The sequence below is a fragment of the Lepidochelys olivacea genome (assembly GCF_965140295.1).
Source record: "Lepidochelys olivacea isolate rLepOli2 genome assembly, chromosome: 1".
NCBI lineage: Eukaryota > Metazoa > Chordata > Testudines > Cheloniidae > Lepidochelys > Lepidochelys olivacea.
This window is the reverse complement of record NC_140411.1, coordinates 323,683,720-323,711,079: the sequence shown is the minus strand read 5'-3', so window position 1 is coordinate 323,711,079 and position 27,360 is coordinate 323,683,720. Positions and strand designations below refer to the sequence as shown.

The 27,360-nt window shown below is 45.1% G+C and overlaps 1 protein-coding gene across 4 annotated transcripts in view; it reads right to left on the bottom strand.

Moving 5' to 3' along the window:
• The window catches only part of CELSR1 (cadherin EGF LAG seven-pass G-type receptor 1), a 276,811-nt gene extending 249,930 nt beyond the window's left edge, over positions 1 to 26,881 (bottom strand). For 2 of the 4 annotated variants that reach the window (XM_084651572.1, XM_084651573.1), the window contains exon 1: positions 18,502 to 21,300. In XM_084651572.1, the coding sequence (XP_084507698.1) occupies positions 18,502 to 21,184 (2,683 nt within the window). In that variant the 5' untranslated portion in view covers positions 21,185 to 21,300. Of the gene's footprint in view, positions 1 to 18,501 lie in introns of all 4 variants that reach the window. The other 2 variants (XM_084651571.1, XM_084651574.1) reach the window with 2 other exon arrangements.
• Positions 26,882 to 27,360: the final 479 nt, after the last annotated feature.

The window sequence follows — 27,360 nt, the reverse complement described above, 5'->3', positions numbered from 1 at the left end:
GGGACAAGCAAAAGGGGGAAGGGCAAGTGAAAGTGAAACCTGCCTGAACTTCCAGAGGCAAGGGTGAAGGGGAATGAGAGAACAGGCTTGCTTGCTGCAATCAATAGAATTGGAAGTACCCACTTTAGCAGACAACAGCTAACAAGCGTAAATGCTCCAGCATCAAAAAAACCATCAGCAGGGCTCCAGGGCAGTCCAGCATGCTGCCATCCCATATCTACCCATCTTTCATGGACTTTTGGTTACCAGTATCCATGGTTACTAATTAAGTGTATTACAGTAGCACCTCGGGGCCCCAATCAGGGATCCACTGTAGTAAGTCCCACAGAAACATGTAGTAACAAGGCAAACCCTGTCCCAGCCAGGTCCCCAATACTGAGTCTGTATTGAGTTGTATGCCTGGGGAAGGGTAAGCACATGCTGAATGCATTGCAGAAACAGGTCAACACAGAATTGCCTACATTAACAACAAGATAAAACTGGTGGGGAAATAAACAAATGATGGGGGAAAGAAGGATGAGGTAGCAGTAAACTAGCATATTTTTGCATAATAAGCAGGAGTCTCAGTTAGACACCTGCCTGGCAACATTTTCAGTCCTGGATGTTTAGGGATATATGTATTGTACTTTCCTTAAAAATTATAAATGCAAATTCAAACCATGGCATCAGCATCTTGGATTAGTTAGTTCCTGACCTCTAGTCATTCTAAGTAACAGATGAAGATTACAGTAGGAGGCATCCTCAAATGATACTTGCAAGTACTGCCCAAGTATCAATACCCAAACCAGAATTTTAGATTTATAATCTGAATGTGGAAAGCTGTCTGATACTGCTATTAAGTTAGTCATCTCACCTTTAAATAATAATAAGTCAATATATATTTTAAACCAGTATGTTAGCCCTTGAAAATTAATCCTCTTCTGATTAACAATCAGTGTCTAAAATGAAAATGAATTTGAGCAAACCAGCAGCTTTTGTGTATGCTAGAAATTTAAGATGAGGGAATTAAATTAGCAAACAATTACCTGCCCGATGGTGAGTTCACCACATAGAGCAGATGTACCATTACGTTTTATGAGTCAAAAGAATAGTTAAAAAAAAGGGGGCCAACTTCTAGGATATACATGCCCATTTACGGTAGACATATTCCTAACAGCCTCAGATTAGTCAGTGTTAAATACACACTTTCCTCAAAAATACTGTGGTATGAATTCAAATCACCTTCTTCCTCTTTTCAATGACTTCTGTTTCTACATATTGCATATTTATTTGTTCATTTTCAAGATGGTTTCACTGAGCCACTATTGACAAGAGATCTGTAGCTTCTCTACCGTATGTGTCATGATAACCTACCAACTCAGGCATCAGCATGAGCATTGCTGGAAAAGCCACACGTTCTAAGAAACAAGCAACAACATGCAGGTAATTACTGGTGGGTCTATCATCCTGACAACACTACACTGAGGAGGAGGATTAAGAGTAGGTGAAGATATGTTAAATTCTAGTTGTTGAACAGTTCATTAGGCAGATCCTATGAATCCTTTTGTAAGGGACCCTTTAATCCACATGTAAAGTCATGAGACTCACTCAAATAGACATACAAATAAATACCCATAGGCAAATGGGGGAGAGAGGGGGAGAGAATCCATTTTAACACAATGAAAATGCCCAAGATAACCCCAGTGGGCTGGGTAGAAAAGAAAGGCTTTGAAGAGGAGTTGTAGAAGAGAACAAGCTTTGTTTACATCCCGACTTTGCACTGAAATAACTAAACTGGTATTAGTTCCTTCTTTTTGCTATTTCCATGCATGTGTGTGTGAAGACCAGCCCTTAGACTCTGAAAAGATCTTAGTGCCCAGTCTTGAAAAGAGCTAAAATGCCTTTTGTTAGGGGTGCCAAGCTGGCAGCACTGGCAGCAGTTAAACCTGTGCCCTGTGGTGTCTGGAGGCTGGAGGACATGTGGTATATTTCTGTCTAAAACATGCTCATCATTGCTTTAGTCAGCTTGTGACATAGCCTTCACATTATTTTAAAAAAAGTAAAAACCCAGCAAGTTAACTTTGAAAAATTGCACTCAGTGTATTAAATTGCCTCCTGCAGAGTCATAACAGAACCCAGTCGGGTAAATGCTAAAGATTCCACAAGGGTTAGCTGTGACCAGTCTGGATACCAGCGTTAACTCTGTCAGTTAGTACTGCTCAACAGGAATAAGGGTGGCAGAATCTGGAATCAATGCAAGGAAAGGGAACAACCTATAAACCCTACAGATCCACCACTGCTCCTGCCCACATGGCAAGACTTGCTGCCATTGGCTGCTCCTCAGGCTCTGAAGTAGCTCTCTCTCCCCATCTCCAAGGTAGTAGATAAAAAGCCATGAAGGGGCTTTAATGTTAAGTTCCTTTGTGTAGCAGCATTAACTCTAATGAAGATTTCTAATCAGAAATCCGTCAGGTCCCTAAGGGTGGAGCTGCAAAGAGAAGGTGCTAGACTCTGCTCTGCAGTCACAATTCTGCGATATAACTCCTGTTGTACCCCCTTCCACAATCTCCACCTTAATTCTAGCTAGTTTTGTTCCCCCTGCAAATGAATGGAAGCAACAGTCCCTGTGAGAATGTCTACACTAGGAAAGGGACCCAGTGTTGACAAAGGTTGTTAACAATGGGTCCTCCCTCCTTCAAATGGTGTTGAAATATTCTGTCCAGATGGAGCCAAATCATTTCCAAGTGTACAAGAGATCTGGTGGAAGTGATCTCTCTCACGCTTTCTTAACTGTGTTGAAAACAGACTGGCCCTGTATAGATTTCTCTGTACTTGATAAGGATAGTGTGTTCAGTGCTCATTATGTAGGCAGTATAAGATTTAACATGTCCTTAACTTTTTACTGCCTTGTTTTTTTAATGCTTGGGATTTGTAAATGCAGGAATAGGTAAGAAGACTGTTGTAACTTAGCAGTTTTAACTGGCTGTTTAGACAAAGTTAAAACCACTTAATTTCCATAGTGTACATGAATCCTAACTATCTGTCCAACTGTTTTTCTTTAACTACAATGACAACTTTTATGAAATCTTTTAAAAGAAGTCCCTTCCTATGGGGCAATACCAATTTTCCCCCCTAAAAGTGTTCCCCCCCCCATGGAGTGATGAACTCTTAACAAAACTGAAAAATGAGTTATAAACAAACAAAAAAACCACCTAAACATTATTTTAAAAAAACCCAGAAACTCCAAACAACCAAAAAATTCACAGAACTAACAGGACACTGGCAAACCCCCCTTCTGTATGTTACAGTCCTTTCCCCCGCCCTTTCTCTAACTTGTCTGTTTAGACTGTAAGCACAGGTGCCGTCTTCTGAGCCCCTGGGGTGCTCAACCCCCCAGGCCCTGTCCCAACCTGCCCCCGTCCCCCAAATCCCAGCTCCCTTCCTGCCCCCGCTCTTCTCCAGGCCCTGCCCCACCCCTTTCCATCTCCACCCCGCCTCTTTCTGCCCAGTTCAGCCCCCTCCCTCAAGCATGCCCCATCCCCACCTCTCCCCCAGTGCCTCCTGCACGCCGCGAAACAGCAGATCGTAGTGGATCAGAGATGCTGAGAGGGAAGGGGAGGGGTTGATCAGCGGGGCTCCCAATGGACAGGAGGCACTGGGAGGGGGGGGAGCTGGCTGCCAGTGGGTGCTAAGTACCCGCTAATTTTTTTCCGTGGGTGCTCCAGCCCCACGAAGTCAGTACTTATGACTGTAAGCTCTTTGGGGAAGAGGTCATCTTTTACTCTGTATTTGTACGGTACTTGGCACAATGTTGCTACTGCAAAATAATAATTATTAGAAATGTGGACAGAACTTTCTCTTCTGGAATCTGCACAACTGTATGTACACGATGAGCCAAATTCTGACCTTGGGTTCTCTACTGTAATTGACAGGAACCCCACTGAAGTCAACAAATGCCCATGAAGGCTGGGCCTGTATTTACACACATACCCCTGCCATACAACCGGAATGTACTAGATGAACAGGAAACCTCTATAATAGGCCTTAATATTTTCCATGCTGTTTCCATTCTCTTTGTTGATGATTTTTGGAAACTTTCACCACATCAAGAAATACACGTTAGGATTTTCCATTCCTGGACAGAGAGAGGTCCTAAAAAGAAAGCAAACAACATAAATATGCCACCAGCCACAGAAATATCAAGTGGCAAACATGCGGCTATTCTAATCGGCACCTCAACAAGGCTACTTCTGTGAGTAAGGCTTTCCAGGACTGAGCCCCCTAAGTCAACGTATTTCACACTCTGCTTTATTTAGTCTAACTGCAAGATAGTCTTGAAAAACAGAAAAAGGCAACAGAATGCCACCAAGTCATGCAAATGGAAAAGGCATATTTCTTATACAGGTGTCAATGTAGCCAGAATACTATACAGCCTTAAATCCAAGAAAAATGCCATAATCATAGAAATCAGTCCAGAATAGTTATCAACAGGATAAAAGCTATTAGAGATGCTATGGAAATTTGTTAGAAAGGGTTTTTAGAACTTAGTCACACATCAAACCCTATTTATTCTCCAACAATCCCCGCCAGGGAATTACTACTGGTGTTTTAAAAATTATGGCTGGGACTAACAAAGGGAGTTAGGTACCCAAACCAAACTCAGTGGGATTTTGGCACTTAACTCCCATTTGTGCCTTTGGAAATCTCTCCCTACATTCCTTGTTTTAAAAAAGTAGTGTACCTGTAGCACATGTTAGAAGAAAGTCACAGGGGCTTGTGAAGGGACAGTGTATGAACCACCATGGGGAGGAGATATGACCTTGGCTCCCCCTTGCTCCAGGAGGGAATAGCCTGTGACAGCCCTTTCCCAGAAGTAATTTACTTCTCTCTTGGTGGCTCAGCAGCTGGACTGTGCACTGGTCAGAGCCCAGGCTTCTCCCCCTTCCAACCCCTTTCTTACAGTGAGGAGGAAGTAGTAATAAAGGAGCTGGGGTCCACTTTTCCCCAACCCAAGAGATCATGCAAGAACATGGGGAGGGTCCCCCTTTATGCCCCTGAGTGGTTGCAGAAGTGCCACGATCTGGTGCTTAATAACCCAAAGTTATTGTTTCTGCCTTTACTGGGCAGCAACATAATCTTCATACTGTGATTCTTCCTTCACTGCCACATCTCTTCCCCCCTTAAGAGACCTATCACACAGTGCTACTCACAAATACTAAATACACATAACAACCAATTCCTGAACAATCCATAAACTGAAATTTCTTCACAGAAATGATCCCACAGTTACCACTCTAATCAGAAGTAACATGTTAGAAATCACTGCTTGTTTGCAAATAATTAGAAAACAGAAAAAGGGCTACATTTCTCAGACAAACCATTCACAATGAATCATTTTTCCAACTCTAACTACCACATCTGGTGTGACTTTCATCAGTGAAGTCCTATCTTTACCTCCCCCACCTCCATTTACAACTGTAGCCTCGTTTCTCCTACTCCCCTTCCTACCTCCTTTTATGGTGCACTGAGTACAATGTCAACACTTACAAAATGAACCACTGTTATACTGAGGGCAGTGTATTCACTGTGTAAAGCCATCTTAATTCCAACCTCCGTAAAACTGCTGAAGTGTCAATCATTTTTCATTTCATGTCATATACAGGGATTCTCAAACTTTTTTTGTTGGGCTCCCCTTTGAAAATATTTCAGGCTATAATGACCCCTGTGATAGCAAATTACTGTACATATTCATAGGTGCATTCTCATGGTATTGCCCCCCTTACTTCTGCACTGCTGCTGGCAGCCAGAGAATGGAGGCTGCTGTACCCCACCCTCAGCTCCCTCTCCCCCAGCAATATTTTTTGTGATCTTGCAACCCCCCTGCACACACACAATAACCTTGTGACCCCCTTTTGAGTCAGGACCCCCAGTTTGAGAAACACTGATCTAGAGGAACCCCCAACATGTAAATTCACAACCACATAAACTACGCAAACATTTACCACATGTTTAACTTTGAACTCTGGGATTGGGTGCAATGAGAATACTTATATGCATAAAGTTAAATGTTTGCAGAATTGAGGACTTAACCATTGTTAATATTTCATTTGCTGTGTCTGTGAATTTAAAAATGAAAAAGTCAGACACTCTTCACAGCACATCCGATTCACTGAAAGTTAATGAATCCTACAGTTGTTACCAGCTGCTCTTTCCCAACATAAAAAGCACCTTTTTAATGTTAACACCAGCCAATTAAAAGTGTTCTTTTGACAACTATATTCCATTAATGCCTATGTGTGTCTAAAGAGTCCATTACAGTAATGTATCCAAATGGATAAAAAGAGCACTAAACCTCTGTAATCACAAGTAGCACAGACAAACTATTCCAATGCAATTCAACAATTCCAAATAACAACTGATGTCTTGCTAAACAGCAGAAATAGAACACAAAACATGTTGGACTGAGATAGCCAGTTTACAGCCCTCATGAGAAAAGACCTCTGTATTTCATTTACAATTTTGACTAGGCTGACTTTTCACTCTATTTCTCGTATCTAAAAATGAGTGACTACACATATTTTATTCACCTCTTAGAGATTTACATGTCTGGCATTTTTTTTTAATTTGGGGGAGCTGAGAGAACTGTAATATGCCATATACAGTAGAACCTCAGAGTTACGAACACTTCGGGAATGGAAGCGGTCTGTAACTCTGAACAAAATTACAGTGCTTGTATGAGGTAAACAGAAAAATGCTATTTCTTTTGTTTTTTTACAGTGCAAATTTTTGTAATAAAAAAATAGAAAGTGTGCACTGTACACTTTGTATTGTGTTGTAATTGAAATCAGTATATTTGAAAATGTAGAAAAATATCCAAAAATATTTATAATAAATTTAAATTGGAATTCTATTAACAACAGTGTGATTAAAACTGCAATTAATCACACTTTTTTTTTAATTTCATGATTAATTTTTTTAATCGTTTGACAGCCCTAGTTATACACTTTAGACTTTGTGGACTGAGATTCAGAAATACAATTATATTGTGTTCAGTACATCTCAGTCAATGATCTATTAGTGTAGAAATGTCTTGTTAAAGGAGTCTAGCAAAAATAATAGAGGTATGCAACACATAATGTATACATAGAGATATAGATAGAAACAAATATCTTCAGTGCTGGTTACTTTTCACAGTTAACACTTTTCAAAAGGATTATGATGAATAGAGAAACGTTTACCTTCTCACCATTTTGTATGATCTGTTTCAATTGGCAAAAAGCTATTGCTGTCATTTTGCTTTAATATGTGTTTCCTTCCATTTAATTCCTGAATCTCATAGGAGTGGTATATTTTTGTTTCAATAGACAGGAAAACATTTTACTGCTAGGAGAGCAAAATATTTCATGGAAACATATTGACAATATAATGCTGTATTGAGATAAAGGAACCTCTACTACTGAAAGGTAAAAACAACAACAACTTAGACACAGTGACAGATAACTCACAGCTATAAACTAGCTGTTTTTTCGTTAATTGTGATCACCAGAAAAAAACACCCAAATAAAATGTTCACTTTTTAAAGAATTGTATGGTCCAGAGTTAGTCTGCTACTCTACACTTGTGAGCCGACAGACACTAAAACTAAAGGCACATACAATCATTTATAAGGCCAAGTGTTCCCCTCGACCTCCCCAAGTGAAATGGAACAAACAGCATGGGTGAGAAAGGGAAGACGGATGCACCAGTTCTATTGCATACTCCCCACTTTCTCCTGAACCCCTAGAATACCCTCCACAAGTGCTCCGTAAATAGGGAGGGGCCACTCTTTCTACAATTATCCTCTTAATCAACTCTGCGAGATTCCAGAAGTAGGTCAATGCTGACCACCAGTTAATATCCCTTCCACCTCTTTGTGGCCCCCTGCCCTCCAAGGAAGTAGATGGGGAGGGCAGAGAATGGCAGCCAAAGATACTTCAGGACAACTACTCTTCCAGACACTCCTCCCCTAAAAAGAAAAGTTTCCCAAAACATCAGTCTATAGTCTGGAGAATGAAGTTTGCAACATTTCAGGAGTACACATGACCCATCATGCCTAGGTGTATAGCCAACAGAATACTGGGACCTTAAACTCTGATGTTCTTTGCTTGGGTGTTACTCACTTAGACCAATGTTTTCAAAATTGTCCTCCAATTTTGGGTGCTACAGTTTCTGTGTCCTCAAGTTGAACTGACTTGGGTCTGATTTCAGGAGGGGCTGAGCACCCAAAACCCCAAGTGAAGTCAATGAGAGATGACAATCTCAGTACCTCTGAAAATCAGGCCACGCCGTTTAAAACTGAGCACCTAAAACTGATCCACCAAAATTAGAAGGCGCTTTTGAAAATTTGGCTGTTAAAGGTAGATTGTGTTAATAGCAGCCACTGGCCAGTAGGAGAGGTTCAGAGGAGAGATAGAAACATTGGGAAGTATTTTTCTCACAAACAGCAACTGCTACAGCCTGTGCACTCCCCTAACGGCTGGCAGTGAAGATGTGTGGTGTGGAGTGTGACATTACACTCCCTATTCTTCACAGAAATATTGTTATGATATGAATATGACATAACTAAGATGTGTTTTATGCAAGATGGGTCATGTGAGGTATCATTGAAAAGGTCATGATTTACTGAATGTGTTTATCCAATTTGTATGCATGTACCATTCCTGTGTCTAAAGTTAGGAATATTATCCACGTAACAATTACCCACACAGTTGTATATGCTTGGGAAACGCCCACCAGACAGTAAACAATCAACCTTAATGGGCCATTAGGAAAAGATAATAAGTCTTCAAAGATGTGGATCCCACATCTTCCCAGGAGTTCTTTCCTGTGGACCTTGCAAATAAACCTTGTCTCATGATTGTCCCGACACTACAAGGTCATGTGATAACATAATCTGGTACAAAACACTGCTGGTACTTTTCCACTGGAAACAAAGGCTTCCTGCCTTATGTAAATTCTATTTAAGGATGGGAAGCAAGGCAATCTGGGCTCTCCATTTGCCTCTCCACCCGAGATGGAAGACAGCTGAAAGATCCTGAAGAAAGCAAGGAATTAAGCTAGGGGAAGGCAAGGGCTGAATCCAGGCTGAGAACAGGGGTTTACCCTGTAAAGAGATATAACTAGAACTCTGAGCAGCAGAAACTCTGCAACCTGCCTAAACAACATTTAGGGTGAGAAATTACTATGTGTAATCTGTTTCCTTAGTGTATTAAGATTAGTTTGCGTGTTTTGTTTTATTTGCTCAGTAATCTGCTTTGTTCTGTTTGCTGTTCCTTATAATCACTTAAAATTTACCTTTTGTAGTTAATAAACTTATTTCTTGTTTATAATATAACCCAGTTTGTGCAATTCATATGGGGGGGAGGGGAAGAAGCTTGCATATCTCTTTCCACATTGAGGGAGAGAATGAATATTTATGAGCTTGCGCTGTGCAGATCTTTCTATACAGTGCAAGACAATATTATTTTGGGTTTATACCCCAAAGGAGGTGTGCATGTGAGGGCTAGGCAATCCCCAAGCTGATTCCTCCCACATAGAGCTGATCTCAATGTCCACTTGCAGCTGGGTGTGCCCCTACCTCTGTGTAAGCTGGAGAAGGCTTGAGGGCCTGGCACAGCGGAACAGGGTAAGGCAACCCACGCTGGTGGAACAGGAGGAACCAGTGGGACCCCAGCACATCAGGTGGCATCCCGGATGGGGGGTTCAACCCATCACACGGTGGACAGATCATAGCCCCATGGAGTGTCTCTTGTCATTATGCAGTCAGGTAGAGCTTTGGGGCAGGGACCATTTGTACCCCTTCCTGTTTGTATACTTCTCAGCAAAATGGAGTGCCAATCCTGATTAGGCCATTTGGACACTACCACATTTTAAATAAATAATTATGACGATTCCTTCATCATTTGAGTAACGTAAACTTCCTACAACTCTGAGTTAGAAGACTTTATCTTCTAACACACAGCCATAAGTAAGAATTATGGACTATAATCATGCAGCTGTCTTTCATAGACAAACACAGAATGAATGTGATCAATAACAACTTGTTCCCTAGTCTTTTTTAGTCTTCAGATTATTGCTGTTTCTCAGATTACTTTACCATGGGATGTGCCAGCTATTGCACTTTCAGAGCTTTTCAAGACCAACAAGAATGTTTCAATTCTAAATTACAGTTTTAGGCTATTCCCACTACAAAGTGGATTCTGTGTCCACATGATTGTTTTGTAAGAAACCTGATGTGTCTGTACATCTTTTCCAAGCATCATGATAGGAATGGGGAGTATCAAAGGTCATTCATTCATAAGTACACTGTAACCTTGTAATTGTATATAACCTGCTGGGATGTCCTGGCCAACGATGTTCTACACTTACAGAATTTACTTCCCTAGTGGCTACAGGGAGCTCGCAGCAAGCAGTTCATGTGTTACTCCTTCCTTTGTTGATACCTGAAACCAGACCTTTTCCCCAAGCTACCAGTAACTTTGTGAATGATTGAAATGAAAGCAAGTTCTTGCAAAAAGGCAGAAACATCACTCATAAAAGAACTGGTTACTCTGCATAGCTGAAACAAAAAAAACAAAAAAACCCTCAAGCCCTCTGCATCTCTGTAGGGCCTGATCCCAGATCACTGAAGTTACTGGCACAATTCTTCATGAATCTAAAAAAGCAAAATCAGCCATAAAATAGAGATGCAAAACCCCAAAGATGTACACAGTCTACACTTCCATAAAGCAATGAAACACCGGACCTCATCACTTGGGGCCAGATCATGCATTCTTTGCAAACCAAAAATGACCTTGCAAAGTTTTCCCCCAATTCCTCCTGTTGTATTTCCATGCCTTTTGTTCTTTTAATCTCAAACCCTGCTAAAAATATCATAGGTGTTTATACAGTACTTATCACTGTAGTATCTGCCCTCTGTCCAAGAGGAAACTGCAGCCCTAACTTCACCAATATGCAAATAATACACAACAAGGTGCGTAACCTTCTGTTCTATTTGTATAGAAAGTGACCAAACTGGTAATGGGGTAACACTGGCATAATGACTTTTTAACTACAATAATGAAAATTATCCCTTGACGATCACTGAGTTAGAATAATAAACATTTACTGCACCACTACATGAGTCTTATCTTAATTTGGGTTTGTTGGTGTTATAGTGACTTCATTAAATCCCACTTTAATATCTAACATAAGGTCAGAAGAACATAGAAGGAAATACATAGAAGGAAATACTGTTAGCTCACATACTCAGTGGTTTATTTAAAGCACATAACTGAAAACAAACTTTAAGCACTGCCTTCTTTAAACATAACTATAAAATGCCAGCAATAACAACAACTTGATATATAATTTAATTGCTCTTATCTGCTACAAAGACAATGGTAAAGAAAACCACACTGAAGTTCCTTACTTCTACATTTCATCACAATTATAACTAAGGCTGCATGTCTGTCACAGGGGTCACTGAAGTCATGGATTCCGTGACTTTCCGTGACCTCTGTGACTTCTGCAGCAGCTTCTGCTGGCTCCCTGGGACAGCAGCAGTTTGAGTATGTGGGAGGGGGCTCAGGGCTGGGGCACGGGATTGAGGTACAGGGCGGCACTTACCTGGTGGGAGGCTCCCTGGCTTGTCCCTGCAGCACCTAGTCAAAGCGGCCAGGGGGTTCCACACACTGCCTGAGCATGCTGCCCCCACAGCTCCCATTGGCTGCGGTTCCCAACCAATGGGAGATGCAGAGCCAGCGCTTGTGGTGGGAGCAGCATGCAGAGCTCCCCTGACCGCCCCTCCCCTAGGAGCTGCAGGGACATGCCGGTCGGAGCCAGGTAGGGAGCCTCCCAGCCCTGCCAACCCTCCCCAGCAGGGATCCTGGGCCACACACACACACACACACAGAACCCTCGGTGCCCTGACCCAAATTTTAGTTATGGGTATATAGGAAAAGTAATGGACAGGTCACAGGCCGTGAATTTTTGTTTACTGCCCTGTGACCTGTCCATGACTTTTACTAAAAATACCTGTGACTAAAACGTAGTCTTAATTATAACAAAACTTATTTACAATTAAAGTGTAGGCGATGTGCAAAATTAGTAGTAAGTTAGATGCACGGTATGTTAAGAAATGTATGTACTGAATTTAGGTATTTGCTTTCAATATTGAAAAATAGTATTTTAGGTTCCAATCCTGCAATGTGCATTGGACAGGTAGACTACGGCTCCTGTCAGAGACCTGTTAACCAAGGTGGGTTCCACAAAGGCACAACATTCCACCTGCACACTGTAAATTGCAGGATCAGGGTCTTAGCTACATTGGCAATGAACTGAGGTCCACAGGAAATACTTCATAGTTATCTCCATCTAGGTCTTTTTAGAACACTTATCACCATGATACCAAGCACCTAATGGAAAACAAATTACAAAAAATTATTCACTTCTGGTAAAAGCACCTATGTGATTTAAGAGTCAAAGCCCCATTTTCAAAAGTGGCTTAGGCACACAGGAGCCTAACTCTCACTGAAAGCCATTGGAATTTAGGCTTCTAAATTGCTTTTGAAAATAGGACGATGGCTCCTGTTTTAGGTGTTTTTGAAAATTTGACCCTAAACTTCAACCTCAAGTTTTGAAAAGGATTATAAATGGAATTTGGCAAAAGAAAAAGTCCTACAATACTCCCTCTAATTTACAAATTAATTTTTGATTCAGCTATCTTTGCTTTCCACTTTCTATGACCTATCAGAAAGTTTCTCCCACTTTCCCGAAGTGATGATTTTGTTTCTACTAATGTTACCAAATGGCAGCACCAATAACCACCAAAAAAATAAAATGGCAATAATTTCAAAGTGAGTGATGATCAGAACAGATTAGAAATAATCCAATTAATCATAATGAAAACAAAAATCAACTGGTGCAAAATGACTGCTGGCATTTAATTTTTTTACTTAGGGTTCTCTATTTTTTCCAATAGTCCTGTTTTTTTCCAGAAGAATCATCACAGGTTTACTAGGGAAACAGTTTTAAATAACATTTATCAAACTTAAATTCACCTATCACCAACAAGTAGAAAAGTTTATCAGAACAAGCAGCTGAAAGTCCCATAAACCTTGTTATTTTTATCCAGTTTCCATGTTTCCTGTCATCCCTGAGCGCTTAAATGATTGAATGCTTTTGGTAAAAATATTCAATCTTCATACCTTTAGATCTCTGCAACTGGAGTTAGCATCATGCTTAAATTTTGAAATATTTAAACTCTTAAAAGAGAAGTTACATACTGCAATGTTCTTTTGTCTTTTAAAAATATATTTTGAGGACATTTTCTCACAATCTGATATTAATACATTTTGGCAGTTTCAAGCTGATGTATCCCCAGAATTCAGAATCTAAAATTATGTGTTCTGGGGACAGTGGGTTGAAAAAATAAAACATTATGATTTGGGTTTAAAACACTTTAGACACAAAACCAAGCCCTAAAAGTCTCCTTTGAAAAATACCTCCAAAAATCTCTACTGCAATCTGGAAAAAGAGATTTGATTAAAGAGGCACCAGCAAATGAGAGAGAAAAAAAAAAATCACACTTCTGCCTGAAAGAGTTTTTCTTTAAACTACTTTTTCTACAAGTAATATTTAAGACTGTTATGAGAGAGAAATGTGAGAATTTTTTTCCCCATTTATTTTGTGCATTTGACTACATTGTTGTACAGTTATTTTCATTATTTTACCTTTGTATTCATTATGCCCCAGCCCTGCAAATACAGGTACATATACTGAACATTACTGATGCAAGTTGTCCCACTGAGATCAATGGGAATACTTATGACAGTAAAGTGTGGGCACAACTGTTTGTGGGATCGGGCACTTAGAAAGTCCCATTGACTTCAACTGACAAGTGGATCCCTATGCAAGACTGGGGCCAGAATCAGTTTCCCACTCCTGTGTATTTTCCTTCCCACAGCCACAGGCGTGGAAACTAATGGTGTGGGATGGGGGTGAGGGGATGCTGCAGAATCCCGAGATTTTACACGGGATTCCAGCTGCCAGCCCTGCACCTGGGGTCCTGGCTACCAGCCCCAGCCCCCTTGCCCCTTTCTGCACTCCCCCACCCCAACCCGAGACATGGTCCTGCTCCAGGCCCCAGCTCTGGCGGGTGGTGCAGGTAAAAAGTTTGGGGACCACTGCTTTTCAGTTTCGCTGACTTTCAACATCCCCACTATAAAAAGTGTTCCAGCACCGCTACCCACAGCACAAGAGGAAAAAAATATATATAATTTTTTAACACAGGACAATTGTACTATAAACCGTTAAAATTAGCAGGGGGAAATTAGGGGCAGATGCTTTATCTAGAACTACCTTTAACTCATTTTTACAAACTGACTGGACTGCAAGTTGACGGTGTCCCTTTAATTTTTGCTCATGTTGTTATAGGTGAAGAGAAAGAATATCAGCTCATAATCCTGATAATTTTACTAATTTCATGCTTTTAACAACACTAAAGCAATTGCAGATTCTAAAATTCAAAACCCTCTAGATCCCCACAATGAAATCCTGACCCCATTGAACTCAATGGCAAAACTCCCATTAACTTCAGTGGGGCAAATATTTCATCCCAACTATTCAAAAATTCACACCTTGTGATCCCATACACAGGCGAGGGAAATATAAGTCCAGACCACCCCTTCCTGTAGAAAAGTCCAGAGCAGGTGTAAAATAGAGGACAACTGTGAGATTTCTTTGCAAACTTTCCAGCAGTGGGGGCTGGGACAGGATTTCTTCCCATTTTCCTGCAGAATAAGCTGAGGCCCAGAGATTCACTGCTATCCTGGTTCCCCTGCCATTTGCCCATGCCCTATGAAGGGAGGTTTCACACATGGAGGGGACTAGTCCAAAGACTAATTTTCCTCTGCCTTTCACAAAGATTCCCTGCTCGTTGCCAGAGGAAAAGGTGTACATTAGTAACAGTCATCCACACAACCTCACCCCTGCTAGGCTTCCTCTCTGTGCACCTACCCCAGACTTTGTGGTGGGCTTTCAGAGGCATCCAGAGCAAGGAGAAACAGTGCCACAGCACAGGAAAATCCACACACAAAGGAATCCCTCTTTCTGAACTGTCTGGCCAGACTCTTAGGGCAGGTCTACATTACAGAGGGGATCCACACTCTGAGAACGATCCACCGGCGGTTGATTTAGCGGATCTAGTAAAGACCTGCCAAATCGACGGCAGATCGTTCTCCAGTCGACTTCTGTACTCTACCCCCGATGAGAAGAGAAAGGTAAGTCGCTGGGAGATTTCCTCCCGTCAACCCCCCGTGGTGCAGACCCCACGGTAACTCGACCTAAGGTAGGTCGACTCCAGCTACGTTATTCACGTAGCTGGAGTTGCGTAGCATAGGTCGACTTACCGCGGCAGTGTAGACATAGTCTCAGTATGGCTTCTGCAAATATCTATGCTGTTGAAGGTGACCATGTTTTTAAATGAAGTGGGTCTCTCATTTTCAAATTTCACTAAATCTATAATTTCGTTTCCTGTTTTTTCCAGAGATTTTTTTGACAACTTTGGACTTTTGTTTGTGAAATAAAAACATGCATTTTGAAGTCAATTACAGATCAAATAAGAGAATGCTGTTTTATCCAAATGTCAAAGTTCCAAGTTAATGTAATTGTCTAGTACAAGGGTGGCCAAACCCTGGCTCATGAGTAGCTCTTTTACAGTTAAAGTGCAGCTTGCAGAGCCTCCCCCGCCCTTCCCCATTCTCCACCTACCAGACTGGAGTGAGGGGAGCTCAGGACCTCTGCCTTGCAGCGGGGTGGTGGAGTAGGGGCTTCAGTCCAATGGGGTGCACCTGGCCAGGCTCGGGGCTGAAGCAGGAGTGGGAAGGACTGAGCCCTGGCAGGCAACCTGGCTCTCAAAATTCTGTTGTCATCTGCAGCTCGGAGAGTCAGTAAGTTTGGCTACCCCTGGTATAGTATGTCTCCTCTCATTTGTCTAAGACCTATCACATCTGATAAACTTAATTTTTTATTTACACACACTTATCCACAGAGCCCTCGCAGCAAACCTCAGATGTAGCCCATGTCAGTAGGTGAAAACACGATTGCACAGCAGCAACAGCATTTCCGTATGTCCCCTAAGAGTCCATATACAGCTCAAACTCCCACAGACTCTGACAGGACTTTTGCCTGCATCAGGATTGCTTCCCTGGCTTGATAGGTAGATTAATGACCACCCAGCAGACACATTTTTCAGTTAACTACAGATAACAATGTTGATTATTTCACTCCAAGGCTGCTGTTCTCTCCATTTCACTTGTTAAAGAAAACTGGAGAAAGTGGAGAGGTGAGAGTTTCCTAAATGGAATCACAAGCTCTGTAGACCTCTGCCCTCTTAAATACCTCTATGAAGCAATCTTTTCCCACACACAGAAAACTTTTCAAAAACAGTATCAAACTGACTTTGATGCCTGCCAAAATTACTTAAGAATGCTAACTGATGAAAACGCCTCTTTGAAATATCTCTGGTGGGGGTGCAGCTGTGATAGGGATAACAAGTTTTGAATATTACAGAATATTAATATTAATTTTTAATATTATTCAGAGCTCACATTCTCATAAAATGTAATAACAATGCATTACTCGTCATAGTTGTATTACATGAGACCTCATAAGGCAGCAGCTTAACTGTGCTCTAAGCATTCATGACTTCATTTCCATATTTTTATATGTATTTCACCCACTGAAATCTGCATAAATGGATGAAGACATTATTAGCATGAGAAAGGAATGCTATCATCTTCTACTTCTGTCCCATATGCTCTCCCACCTAGCCCATTTTAATCACCTTTCCAGCCTTCTTGCTTTTTGTCCAGTTCTTTATCTCCTGCTGTTAGATAAGAAGCTACTGCTTTCTGTCAGCTGGTTCAGGCTGATTGTGACCATGTAAATCACCTGTATGCCTTATTTCAAACATGCAAGCCAATTGCCTGTTTCTCTGTAAGCTTTCAAAGAATGTGGAAGTAACAGTTATGAGCTATTTTACCAAAAATAGTTCCCTTCTAGCATTTTGCATGAACCCATCGCCAGATGACACACACTAATAACCCCAGTGACTGGAGTTAACACCACTTTCCTTTACCCTGCAGCAAACAAAGACCCTGATCCTGCAAACCTGACAGAGCATAGTGCTATCTACCAGGAGGTCTCACTTATCCCAGTGACACTACTAACAGTAGCAAGTGTTGCCACGATTGTGCTGTATTTAGATATCTGAACGATTTGTGTTAAGAAAAGATGTCATTGTACACACTTAGTACTTACATACCCTGTTTCACATAAAAGAATACAAATATTAGTGATAGGCTGCAGAGAAATGTTGCTCATGATGGGCCTTTGAAGACAACAGGAGTTGCGCGGGATCAGGCCCATGATAAAGACAGCATAGTGGAATTTGGGGAGGAGATTAGTCATTGCATTACTGATGCACTGTACGTACCATAATTACAAAGAGTAATTCCATAATAAACAAGAAACTGAGGAGAAAGTGCTCTTCTTTTCTGTGGGGATTGTCTCTCAAGTTATTTAAAATACTGTATTGTAAAACAAAACAGTAACAATTTAGGACTTGCATCCATATGTCAATTCACTGTATAATTTAAAGCCACTACTAGCACAATAAATAAATTATTGTGACTACATACTAGATTAGTTAAGCCTAAAAGACAAAAAAGAAAACTTTCAATACTTATTTTGGTGACACTGTGTGCCAATGAACATCCTCAGTTACACCAAAGCAACCCCACTGAAATTAACTGTGTTATACAGCTATAACTGACTGTTTTTGTAGGAGTTATTTTCTAAAGGATGTAAACAAAAGGCAAAAATTTTGGTTGCTGGTGCAAATGGGTGATGCTCTACCAACTTTACTAGAAAATATGACCCAAAATCTAAAGGAGATTTACCAGCCAACTTTCCCAGTATTCAAAAAGAAATAATCAAATCTTTTATCTTGCTGTTTAAAAAAAAAAATAGCAAACCCCCAACTCATATGTACAGTGCACCCACTAATTTTACTTTTCACTGTTCTTATGTATAACTAATTATAGGAGTAAGCCTAAACATTCAATGTAAATCAATCAATGAGAGCTGTGCATTCTTGGTATCTTGAAAAATTAGGTCACTTATTAACTCTATGTATCCACATCTGAAAGTTTTAGCCTAAATAGCTAACTATGCCCAAGGAATATATTTTGCCCTCAACCTCTATATGTTTTTCCCTGTCATTCAAAATATCACTGGCTCAATACACCTCAACATACTATTCATGTCAGTCCACAGCACATAGCTCTGATACATTTTTGTGGCTCCTCTCCAGAAATTTCACAAATAAGTCACTGCGCCAGGAAATTAAAAGTTGTATACAGCATGTTGCTGCCTGTACCAGTATGCTGGTCCAATAAACAAAATTCTCATACATTATTATCCCCTGCCAAGTTTTCTTACCTGAAACTGACACTATCATAAGAGCCTCCAGGGGTCTGTTGTTGTCCAGATCTCGACTGAGTTTGAGTTCCCCAGTGGCAGAGTCCAACAGTAGCAGGTTCAACTCGTTGCCTTGAACAAAAGTGTAGGCCAGGCTGTCGGACACATCAGGGTCATAGGCTGGGATCTTGCCAATCACGCCAGAGGGGAAGCTGTTAGACTTGTTGGTCACATAGTTGTTGAAGAGGATCTGGAAGTCCTGCAGCACAGGTGGGTTGTCATTCTGATCCAACAGGCGAATGTGCACGGTGGCTCGGCTGACGAGAGGGGCTGAGGTGGCCTGCACCACAATCACATACTCCGTCCGGCTCTCATAATCCAGATCCACCAGGGCTGTGAGATCACCGTTGAGCAGGTCAAGCTGGAAGACCTCAGGGATGTTACCCTCCACAATCTGGTACATGATTTGTGCATTTGTCCCTTCGTCTGGGTCGGCCGCACTGATCCGTGCCACGATGGAGCCCACTGGGCTGTTCTCCTCCACAAAGATGTCAAACTCATCCTGTTCAAAGACAGGCGGGTTGTCATTGATGTCTAGCACGGTGACCTGGATATCCACAGAGGCTTTGAGAGGTGGGCTGCCTCTGTCCATGGCAAAGGCCCGCAGGCTGTAGACAGCCACGTTCTCACGATCTAGCTTGCGCAGCGTGCGTATCACTCCAGAAGTGGGCTCAATGTAAAAGTCTCCATCACCATCATCACCACCCTGGAAGGTGTAAAGGAGGCGGCCATTGAGGCCTGAGTCACGGTCGTTGGCAGACAGCTGAAGGACACTGGTGGAGAGTGGCACATCTTCAAAGACCGAGCCCTGGTAACGGTCACGCAGGAAGTGGGGGGCATTGTCATTGGCATCCAGGATAAGGATCTCCACGTAGGTGGTGTCAGATTTCTGAGGGATCCCATTGTCACGAGCTGTAATGGCCAACGTGTAAGAGGCCTGGTCCTCATAGTCTAGCTCCATCAGGGTGGTGATAGTGCCCATGTCCGGGTCAATGCGGAATTGAGGAATGTTATCTTCCAAAATGTATGTGATCCTGGCATTCTCCCCTGTGTCTTCATCGGTGGCACCGATGGTCACAATAGAGGTGCCAATGGGCTTGTCCTCACTGATGCTCACTGTGTAATGGGAGCTCTGGAAGACCGGGCGGTGTGTGTTGGCATCGGTGACATTAATGAAGACCTGGACAGTGTCAAAGAGTGTACCATCTGACGCAGTAACTGTCAGCACGTACTGCCGCTCCTGCTTGTAATCCAGGGGCAAGGCCAGGGTGATCAGCCCACCCCCACTCTGGCTGGTGATGGCAAAGCGGTTCCTAGTGTTGCCACTGGTGATCTGGTAGGTCACTACACTGTTAATGTCCCTGTCTACTGCTATCAGGGTCAGGACACTGCTGCCCACTGCTGCATCCTCATTCAGCCTGAGCTGATAGACCTTCTCTGTGAAAGTCGGGTTGTTATCATTGACATCCAGGACCGTGATGGCCACACTGGCTGAGGAAGTCATGACAGGCACTCCGTGGTCCCTAGCCTCTACCCCAAAGTGATAGTTCTCCACAGTCTCTCGGTCCAGCTCAGCTGACACTGTAATCCATCCAGTGCTGTTATTGATCTGGAATGGGAACCCAGTGTCCCCACCTGGGGACACCACGCCAGGAGATGGGGACAAGTCTATAAGGTTGTACTCCAGACGGGCATTGTCTCCAGAATCAGCATCCACTGCCTGAACATGCAGCACTGAGTAGCCCAATGGCACGTTCTCCAGCACTGTGGCCTGGAAGGGGGTGCTGACAAAGATTGGGGCATTGTCATTCACATCCACCACTTGCACTGATACCATTCCACTAGAGTTAATCAGAGGGGGCCTGCCCCCATCCTGGGCTTTGATTCTCAGTGTGTACTCACGGATGGTCTCATAGTCCAGAGGATTGATCAGGTCGATGGCACCAGAGAAAGAGTGGATATAGAATTGGCCTTTGAGGTTGCCACTCACAATGCTGTAGTGCACCTGGGCATTGTTGCCCCGGTCCCGGTCAGTTGCCTGCACCTGCAGCACTTGGCTGTTCACCGGGGCATCCTCTGGCACCTGTACCAAGTAGCGCTTCTCACTGAATTGTGGGTAGTTGTCATTCTCATCCTCCACAGTGATGTGTACCGTAGCCGTGGCACTACGGGGACCTGGTTCCTTTCCTTGGTCATTGGCTTCTACCACCAGGTGATACTCAGAGACCTCCTCACGATCCACAGGGGCACAGGTCCTCACTACTCCAGAGCGTGGGTCGATCTCAAAGACGCCATCCCGGGCCCCTGGCTCCAGCAGGCGGTAAAGCATGTTGGCGTTGGCCGGAGCATCCCCATCCGTGGCACGGATAGTCAGCACCTCGTAACCCACTTCCATGTTCTCCCGGATGGTCTCCCGGTACACAGGCTGCTCGAACACCGGCCCGTGGTCATTGGTGTCACTCACAGTCACAGTCAAGTAGGTGGTGGCTGAGCGGCGGCGGGGGGAGCCCTGGTCAGTCGCAGTCACCTTCAGCACGTGAGTGTCCTTGGTCTCCCGGTCCAGGCTGCGCGTGGTAACCACGCTGCCCGTCTCCGGGTCGATGGAGAAGTAGTCATTGGAACGCTCGTCGAAGAGCGCCTCCATGGAATACACCAGCCGGCCGGCCTCCCCCTCGTCCGGGTCCTGGGCCCGCAGGGCAATCACCCGGGTACCCGCAGGCTCGTTCTCGGGGATGGAGACCTGGTAGCTGGGCAGCTGGAACTGCGGAGGGCTGTTCGCACTCCTCCTCCTCCTCCTCCTCCGAGCCCCCTGGAGAGAAGGATCCCAGCCGCCCCGCTCCTCTGTCCACAATCCCTGGGGCCCCAGCAGCAGGGTGGGCGCTTCCCCCTGCCCTGCACCCACCGCCCCTCTCTCCTCTCCCCTCGCACCCACGGGCTCCCGTTCCCCCCAAGTCCCCTCCTCCTTCCCTGCCCCGGCGGACAGGGCGCGCTCCAGCCCCAGCTGGAGGAGGATCTCCCCCCCTGTCCTCCTCAAGGCACAGACCAGCTGCAGAGGGGACTCCCCGGCGGGCTGCAAGCAGCACCGAGCCCTCCCCCCTGCCTCCTGCTCGCCGCAGCCCCGGGGGTGGTGGTCCGGGCAGCTGCAGGCAGGGAAGCTGGTCAGGGCCATGAGGGCAGAGCGCAGGTCCCCGGCGGGCCCTGGGGGCAGGTGCCGGCTGGCAGCGGGGAAGCAGAGCGGGGCTGGGAGCTGCCCAGGGGAGAGCCGGGCAGCGAGCCGGGGCCGCGCCTGGCCCCCGCTGCCTGCCCCCCGGTCCCGGCGGGGGCAGCCCGGGCTGTGCACGTAGACTGCCAGGCGGAGCGAGAGCAGCGCCCCGGAGCGCTGGGCGGCGATGCGCACGTGGAGAGGCAGCGGGTTGCGCTTCAGCCGCGCGCAGCCTGGGGGGCTCGCCGGGCAGCCCCCGCCGGCCGCCCCGCTCCGCCTCAGCTGCCCCGCGGCCGTCACTTCCACCGCCTCCCGCACGCGGCGGGCCGTCAGCGCCTCGTCCACGCTGTACAGCCAGCCGGGCCCCAGGGAGACATCCAGCAGCAGGTCCCCGGCGCGCCCGGCGCCGCAGGAGAGGTGCAGCTCCCAGCCCCCCGCGGGCACCAGCCGGCAAAGCAGAGCCAGCCACGAGAGCCAGGCGGCTGCGGGCACCGGCAGCATCTCCGAGTCTCAGGCGGCAGCAGCGATCCCAGCCAAAGGGCTCCTGCAAAATCCATCCACCCCCCTGGGCGGCTCATCCGCCCTCAGCCATGAGCAGCGGGGCCGGGGGACCCTGGCCTCGTCCTCCTCTGCCAGGCGGGGCCGCTCCCTCAGAGCCCCGCGGCGGGGAACATCGCTCGGGACCCGGCTGGAGAATTCCAACTTTTCCACAGTAAAGTTTAAAGTGAGTTCAAAATGGCTCCTCTCCTCCTCCCACTGCTGCTCCCAGCAGGGTGATTAGCATAAACCTGCTGCTTCAAAAACAATCGCACTCCTGCTGCCTGGTAGCCTCTCCCCGCCCGCAGCTCCCGTGGACCCGCTGCCCCGCTCGCGGGACCCGCCTCGGCAGCGCACGCTGCCCTCCAGAAAGTGAATCGAGCAGGGGCCGGTGTAAATCCTCGCAGTGGCCGCGGCGACTCTGGGATCAACGCTCGCGTCCCTCTCCAAGAGGCACAGTCCCCTGCAAACGCATCCCCTTCAGCCCGCTCCTACTCCCGAGCGGGGCTTCCCCTTTCCAGCTATTGCTCCTGGCTCTTGCGGCCGGGGCTGCTCCGCACGGGCAGCGCGTGTCCGTCCTGGGGAGCAGCTCGGAGAAGCTTTGTTGGCGTTAACAAAAGGCGCTCGATCTGGGGTGGCCGCGGAGTGACTCCCGGCAGGGTCGCCTGGCTCGTGCCGCGGAGTTTGCTTGTGTCCAGCAGCAGCAACACGTGCGTTTAAAACCCTGGGGAAGTTGCCCAGAGATCAGCTCGCAGCGATTTCCTGCTGCTGCTTCTCTCTGCCTTTCCCCCCCTTGTATTGTTCCCGGAGAGCGATTGAAAGGTGCAGGGTGTTACTATCTCTATGGAGACCACAGGTCTCTAAAGCTGGCTCGGGGGAGAGAAGGCTGCAACCAGGGCCCGGGGCGGAGTTTCCTCCCTTTGCATTCAGTGCAGCTGCAACCTGAAGGGCGGAGGCGTGGCCGGAGCGGGTGCAAAAGATATAATGAGCCTGTGAGAGAGTAGCCGGTGGCGCTGGATGACTCTTCTGCGGCTTGTGGGGGTGCAGAGCTCTCTGCTGGCCCCGGGACACAAATACAGAGATCAGAGAGAGCCGGGCTGTTGGCACGCCCCGTGTGCAGACCGCTGACCTGCAGAAGAGACCTACTGACATTGGCTATGCACGTGCTGGCTCCTAGTCTCCAGAAGCCAGGTGCAGCTCCCTCAGAGCATGGAGCTGTGAGAGCAACCTCGGCCTTACCTGCCTTCCAGCTGAACTCCAGTTGCGATCACATGCACAACAACAGCTTCCCTGCAGCATGCCCATAAGCAACAGGCCTTGCTTTGGTGTGTTTTTGTTTGCAGGAAGCTGGTGCTTTTTTGTGCAGACCCCAATCTGAGAGCACAAGCAAAAAAATGAGAAGGACTATTCTTGGAGCTGTGCAGCTCAGAGTTTGCTCCCCGATCCTGGCCGTCATAAGGGCATTAGCATGCCTGCACTGACCTGTCCCCCTATCTATGGCATCTCTGAATATGAAAACATTTATGAAGTTTTGTGTGCTGTGGGGGAAAAAAATCTTACTTCCAAATCGGTGTTCCTTTGTCCTTCATCTTTTTATTGCTTGGGAGACCTTTTCCACCTAGCCTATTGTGCAGGAGACAGCTGTAATGAGGGGGATTGTCCATCAAAGAGTTGTGACCAATCTCTGTATGGGCTGGGCTGCATTGGGACATCTTGCTACACCCTCTAGGGATTGTAGGTAGTGATGGACAAAACAATCCCTTTGCTGCTGGAGTAATTGGAGCTAAACTTCTCCACATGTTCACTGCAACAGCTAGAACAACTCCATTCTACAGGATGTGGGCTTGGTGATCAGTAAATGGTATGCATGAGTGGCGGGTATTAAAGGGCAGGCTAAGCCTTCCCTACCCCAGGCCATGGCTCTACCCATGTTCTACCTGAGGCCCTGCCTCTCTCCCCTGAAGCTGGCAGGGGCTCAGCTCCAGCCAACAGCCTGGAGCTCTGGCCTGCCAGCAGCCGGTGCTCAGGCCAGAGGCTTGGTCCAGCACTGGGGCTAGCCTGTGGCTCAGCCCGGCCAGTGGCTTGGGATGGCTGGGGCAGGGCTCCTCTGGCCACTGGGGGAAGGCGGCCTCGGGGTTCCCACTGTGTGTGTGTGTGGGGGGGTGCTGTGGTCAGAAGGGGGAGGGCTGGTGGGTTAGCCTCCCCGAAGGTTAGCCCCTGATGGTACGCTTTCATGTAAAGCAGTTCTGAACCAATGTCACAGTTGGACGGTAAAGAGCATTATGTCCCTGGAGGTGCCATCTTCAGATGAAGAATAAAACAAAGTTCCAGAACACCCTAAATATAATTTACTCCCAAAAAGGATGTAAAGTATCTTTTATTGTAAATAAGAATCCAGGCCCCAAGAGAATAAGCAGATAATCTAGAAAACATGATGTGTTCTGAAAAAATGGAGTTTAATAAACATGCACTGGTACATGAAGAAAATGAGATATATTTGTTGGTCAGTTAGACAGTAATGTATTTGGTTTCTGTGGTCCAATGTTTGCCAAGTGTTAGACCACAACTCATTGGTTTTGTGGTTCACCAGTGTATCATAATCATTCTGCAACATCTTAGTTATCCACTAGCTTGCTTCAATACTGTTTCTCCCAATGTTATACTTTGTTTAGAAGTTATTTGCAATCTTTGATGTACAAGACTTTGTGCACTTGCAGGAGCAGATGTGCCCTTTCACTAGCAATCACTACTAACTACCCTCGCTAGGTTAAGAAATAACACTATTACAGAAGATTCAAGAAAGATAACTGCAATGGTTTGGACACCTGTCAAGAATGCACCCAGAAAAGGTTCCATACATGGCAATACACGCCAGCATGGAAGGTACTGGAAGTAGAAGACCAAGGATGCATTGGATAGACACCGTAAAGAATAACAGAGAACAAAAAAAATTTAAAGATGAACAAAGCCATGAAGCTTGGACAAAACAGAGAGTGGTGGAAATATTTCATTCAGCCCCATCATCACTGCTGAGCTGACAGACAGGAATCAGAAAATAAGATAGTATCACACTGTATACATTGGCACATTGTCCATTTACTATTTAGCTAGTAGGTCTAGCTCCACCTAATGTTGCATGCAAGAGTATCACTTTCTTAGTATGATATAATAAATGCATTGCAAAAGTTTAAGATAAATAGATGTTGTATAAATTTATCCATAGTAACCCTCTGAATTAGGAATTTGTCCTAATTCCCAGGCATAAAGCTAAGGTAAAATTGAGTTAAGATTAAAAGGACATATCAGTAATTTAGGGGAAAAGGAGATATTTATAAAACATGAACTATTTAGAAGCTCAACATTTAGTTGAGATATTATCAGTAACTTAAGGGTGCCTGATACAGGGTGGCTTGCCCCTTTTAAGGGACTGAGGCTGGGCCCAACCAACCCTGATTACTGAAGGGACTGCTCCAGCCCACTTGTGTCACTAACGGGCCTGATGGAGGGCAGCTAATTCCCCTATAAAGGGCAGCATGAAGCTATAGAGAGGGGAATCCAGGAGGCTGTGGCAATGACTGAGGTAAAGCTCTTGCAGGAAAGCCCCCAAGACCAGGAGAGTTGTCCTAGCTAAGAGGACTTAGGAATAGTTTGCTAAGGTAGATGGAAGTCAGAGCCAGGACTCCAGCCGAGTAAAGTCTAGGAGTGACTGTTGAATTTAGGACCCAGCTCTAGGAAAGAGAGCTGGGGACTAGAGCCCTGCATGGGAGTAATTTTAATCCTGCTCCTGCTGTTATGGTAATGGGGCCCTGTGGGATCCTGGACCTGCTGTGGGGCTCTACACTAGTCCTGTGCAGGGCTCTTCTGGGCACTCCCTATTTAAGGGGAGGGAGACACAGAATGGGGTTTAGGCTTAGGGGGACAAACTCTTGCTTGGAGAGAGACTTCAAATTAGGACTGAGGTTTGTGAGAAAGGGCTGGAAACTTCCTATCTAAGGGGGAGAGAGCCAGCCAATGGGGTTGGGGGATGGGGAGCCAGTGTGTAAGGATTAAATAAATTGGACCTTGGGTAGGGAATATTTTAATTACTTTGGGGAGAGTGAGTCATTAGGGGCCCTGAAGAGGGGAACAGAGACAGGGTGCTGCAAAGAGATCTCTGGCCATGGTGGGGAGGAGACAGAGGTGCTCAGGCTGCAAGAGGCCAACCCTGTTAGTTGTATTGTTATATGTTACGGTATCTCCAAAACAAATGTGGAAGGTAGGTCGGAAGCCAGGCATGGACATGCAAAGTTAAAGGCACCCAAACTATGCCCTCTTATGATACCATGAAATAATCATGATTGACATTTTGCTGTCTTTGTGGCCCAGAACAAGGCTAAGATACTTTTTGGAGAGCGAGAGATTGGCTTCCCTCTCTTCTTCCCCATGAAATTCAATGGGCCTGCTTGTGTAGGTAAGCTGAGCAAGATTTATTTTTAGCTATCTCCAGCCAAAAACATTTTTGGGGAGGCTTGTTCTACTAGCCTCATGGAAAGTTTTGTATATAATGTTTGCTCTGATATAGAGATCACAATGTGTCCCATCATCTCATGTTGACCTGGTAATGCTGTGTTCCTTACTGTGCAAACATTTAAATAAAATGTTTAAACACACACTCTGGAACATCTATTAAAGACTTGATTCTTGTAGCAATAGATACCTATATATGAAGTAGTGTTACAAACTTAGATCTGTTTGCTGGGTGCTATGTTAGACAAAGCAAAGTCACATTTTAATATAATTATTTCACTAATGAAGATGACAGTTCTATGTGATGTACACCTTAATTTGTGTTAAATACTTTTTTTCACTCTGTTTTCCTAGCTGTTCCTGATCCCTGCTGCAGCAGTGGCCTCTAGTGGCCAAGAAGGAAGTTTGTTTCTCATATAGCCAGCACCATACGAGCGTCGTACAGACCTTTCAGCATTTGAAACTGTGTTTGTGTGACACAAGCCATCAAAATGTGTATAACCAATGGCAAAAATGTGAAAAACTTGTGTTTTGTACATCATGCCATACATAACAGATGTTTTTAACTATAAAAA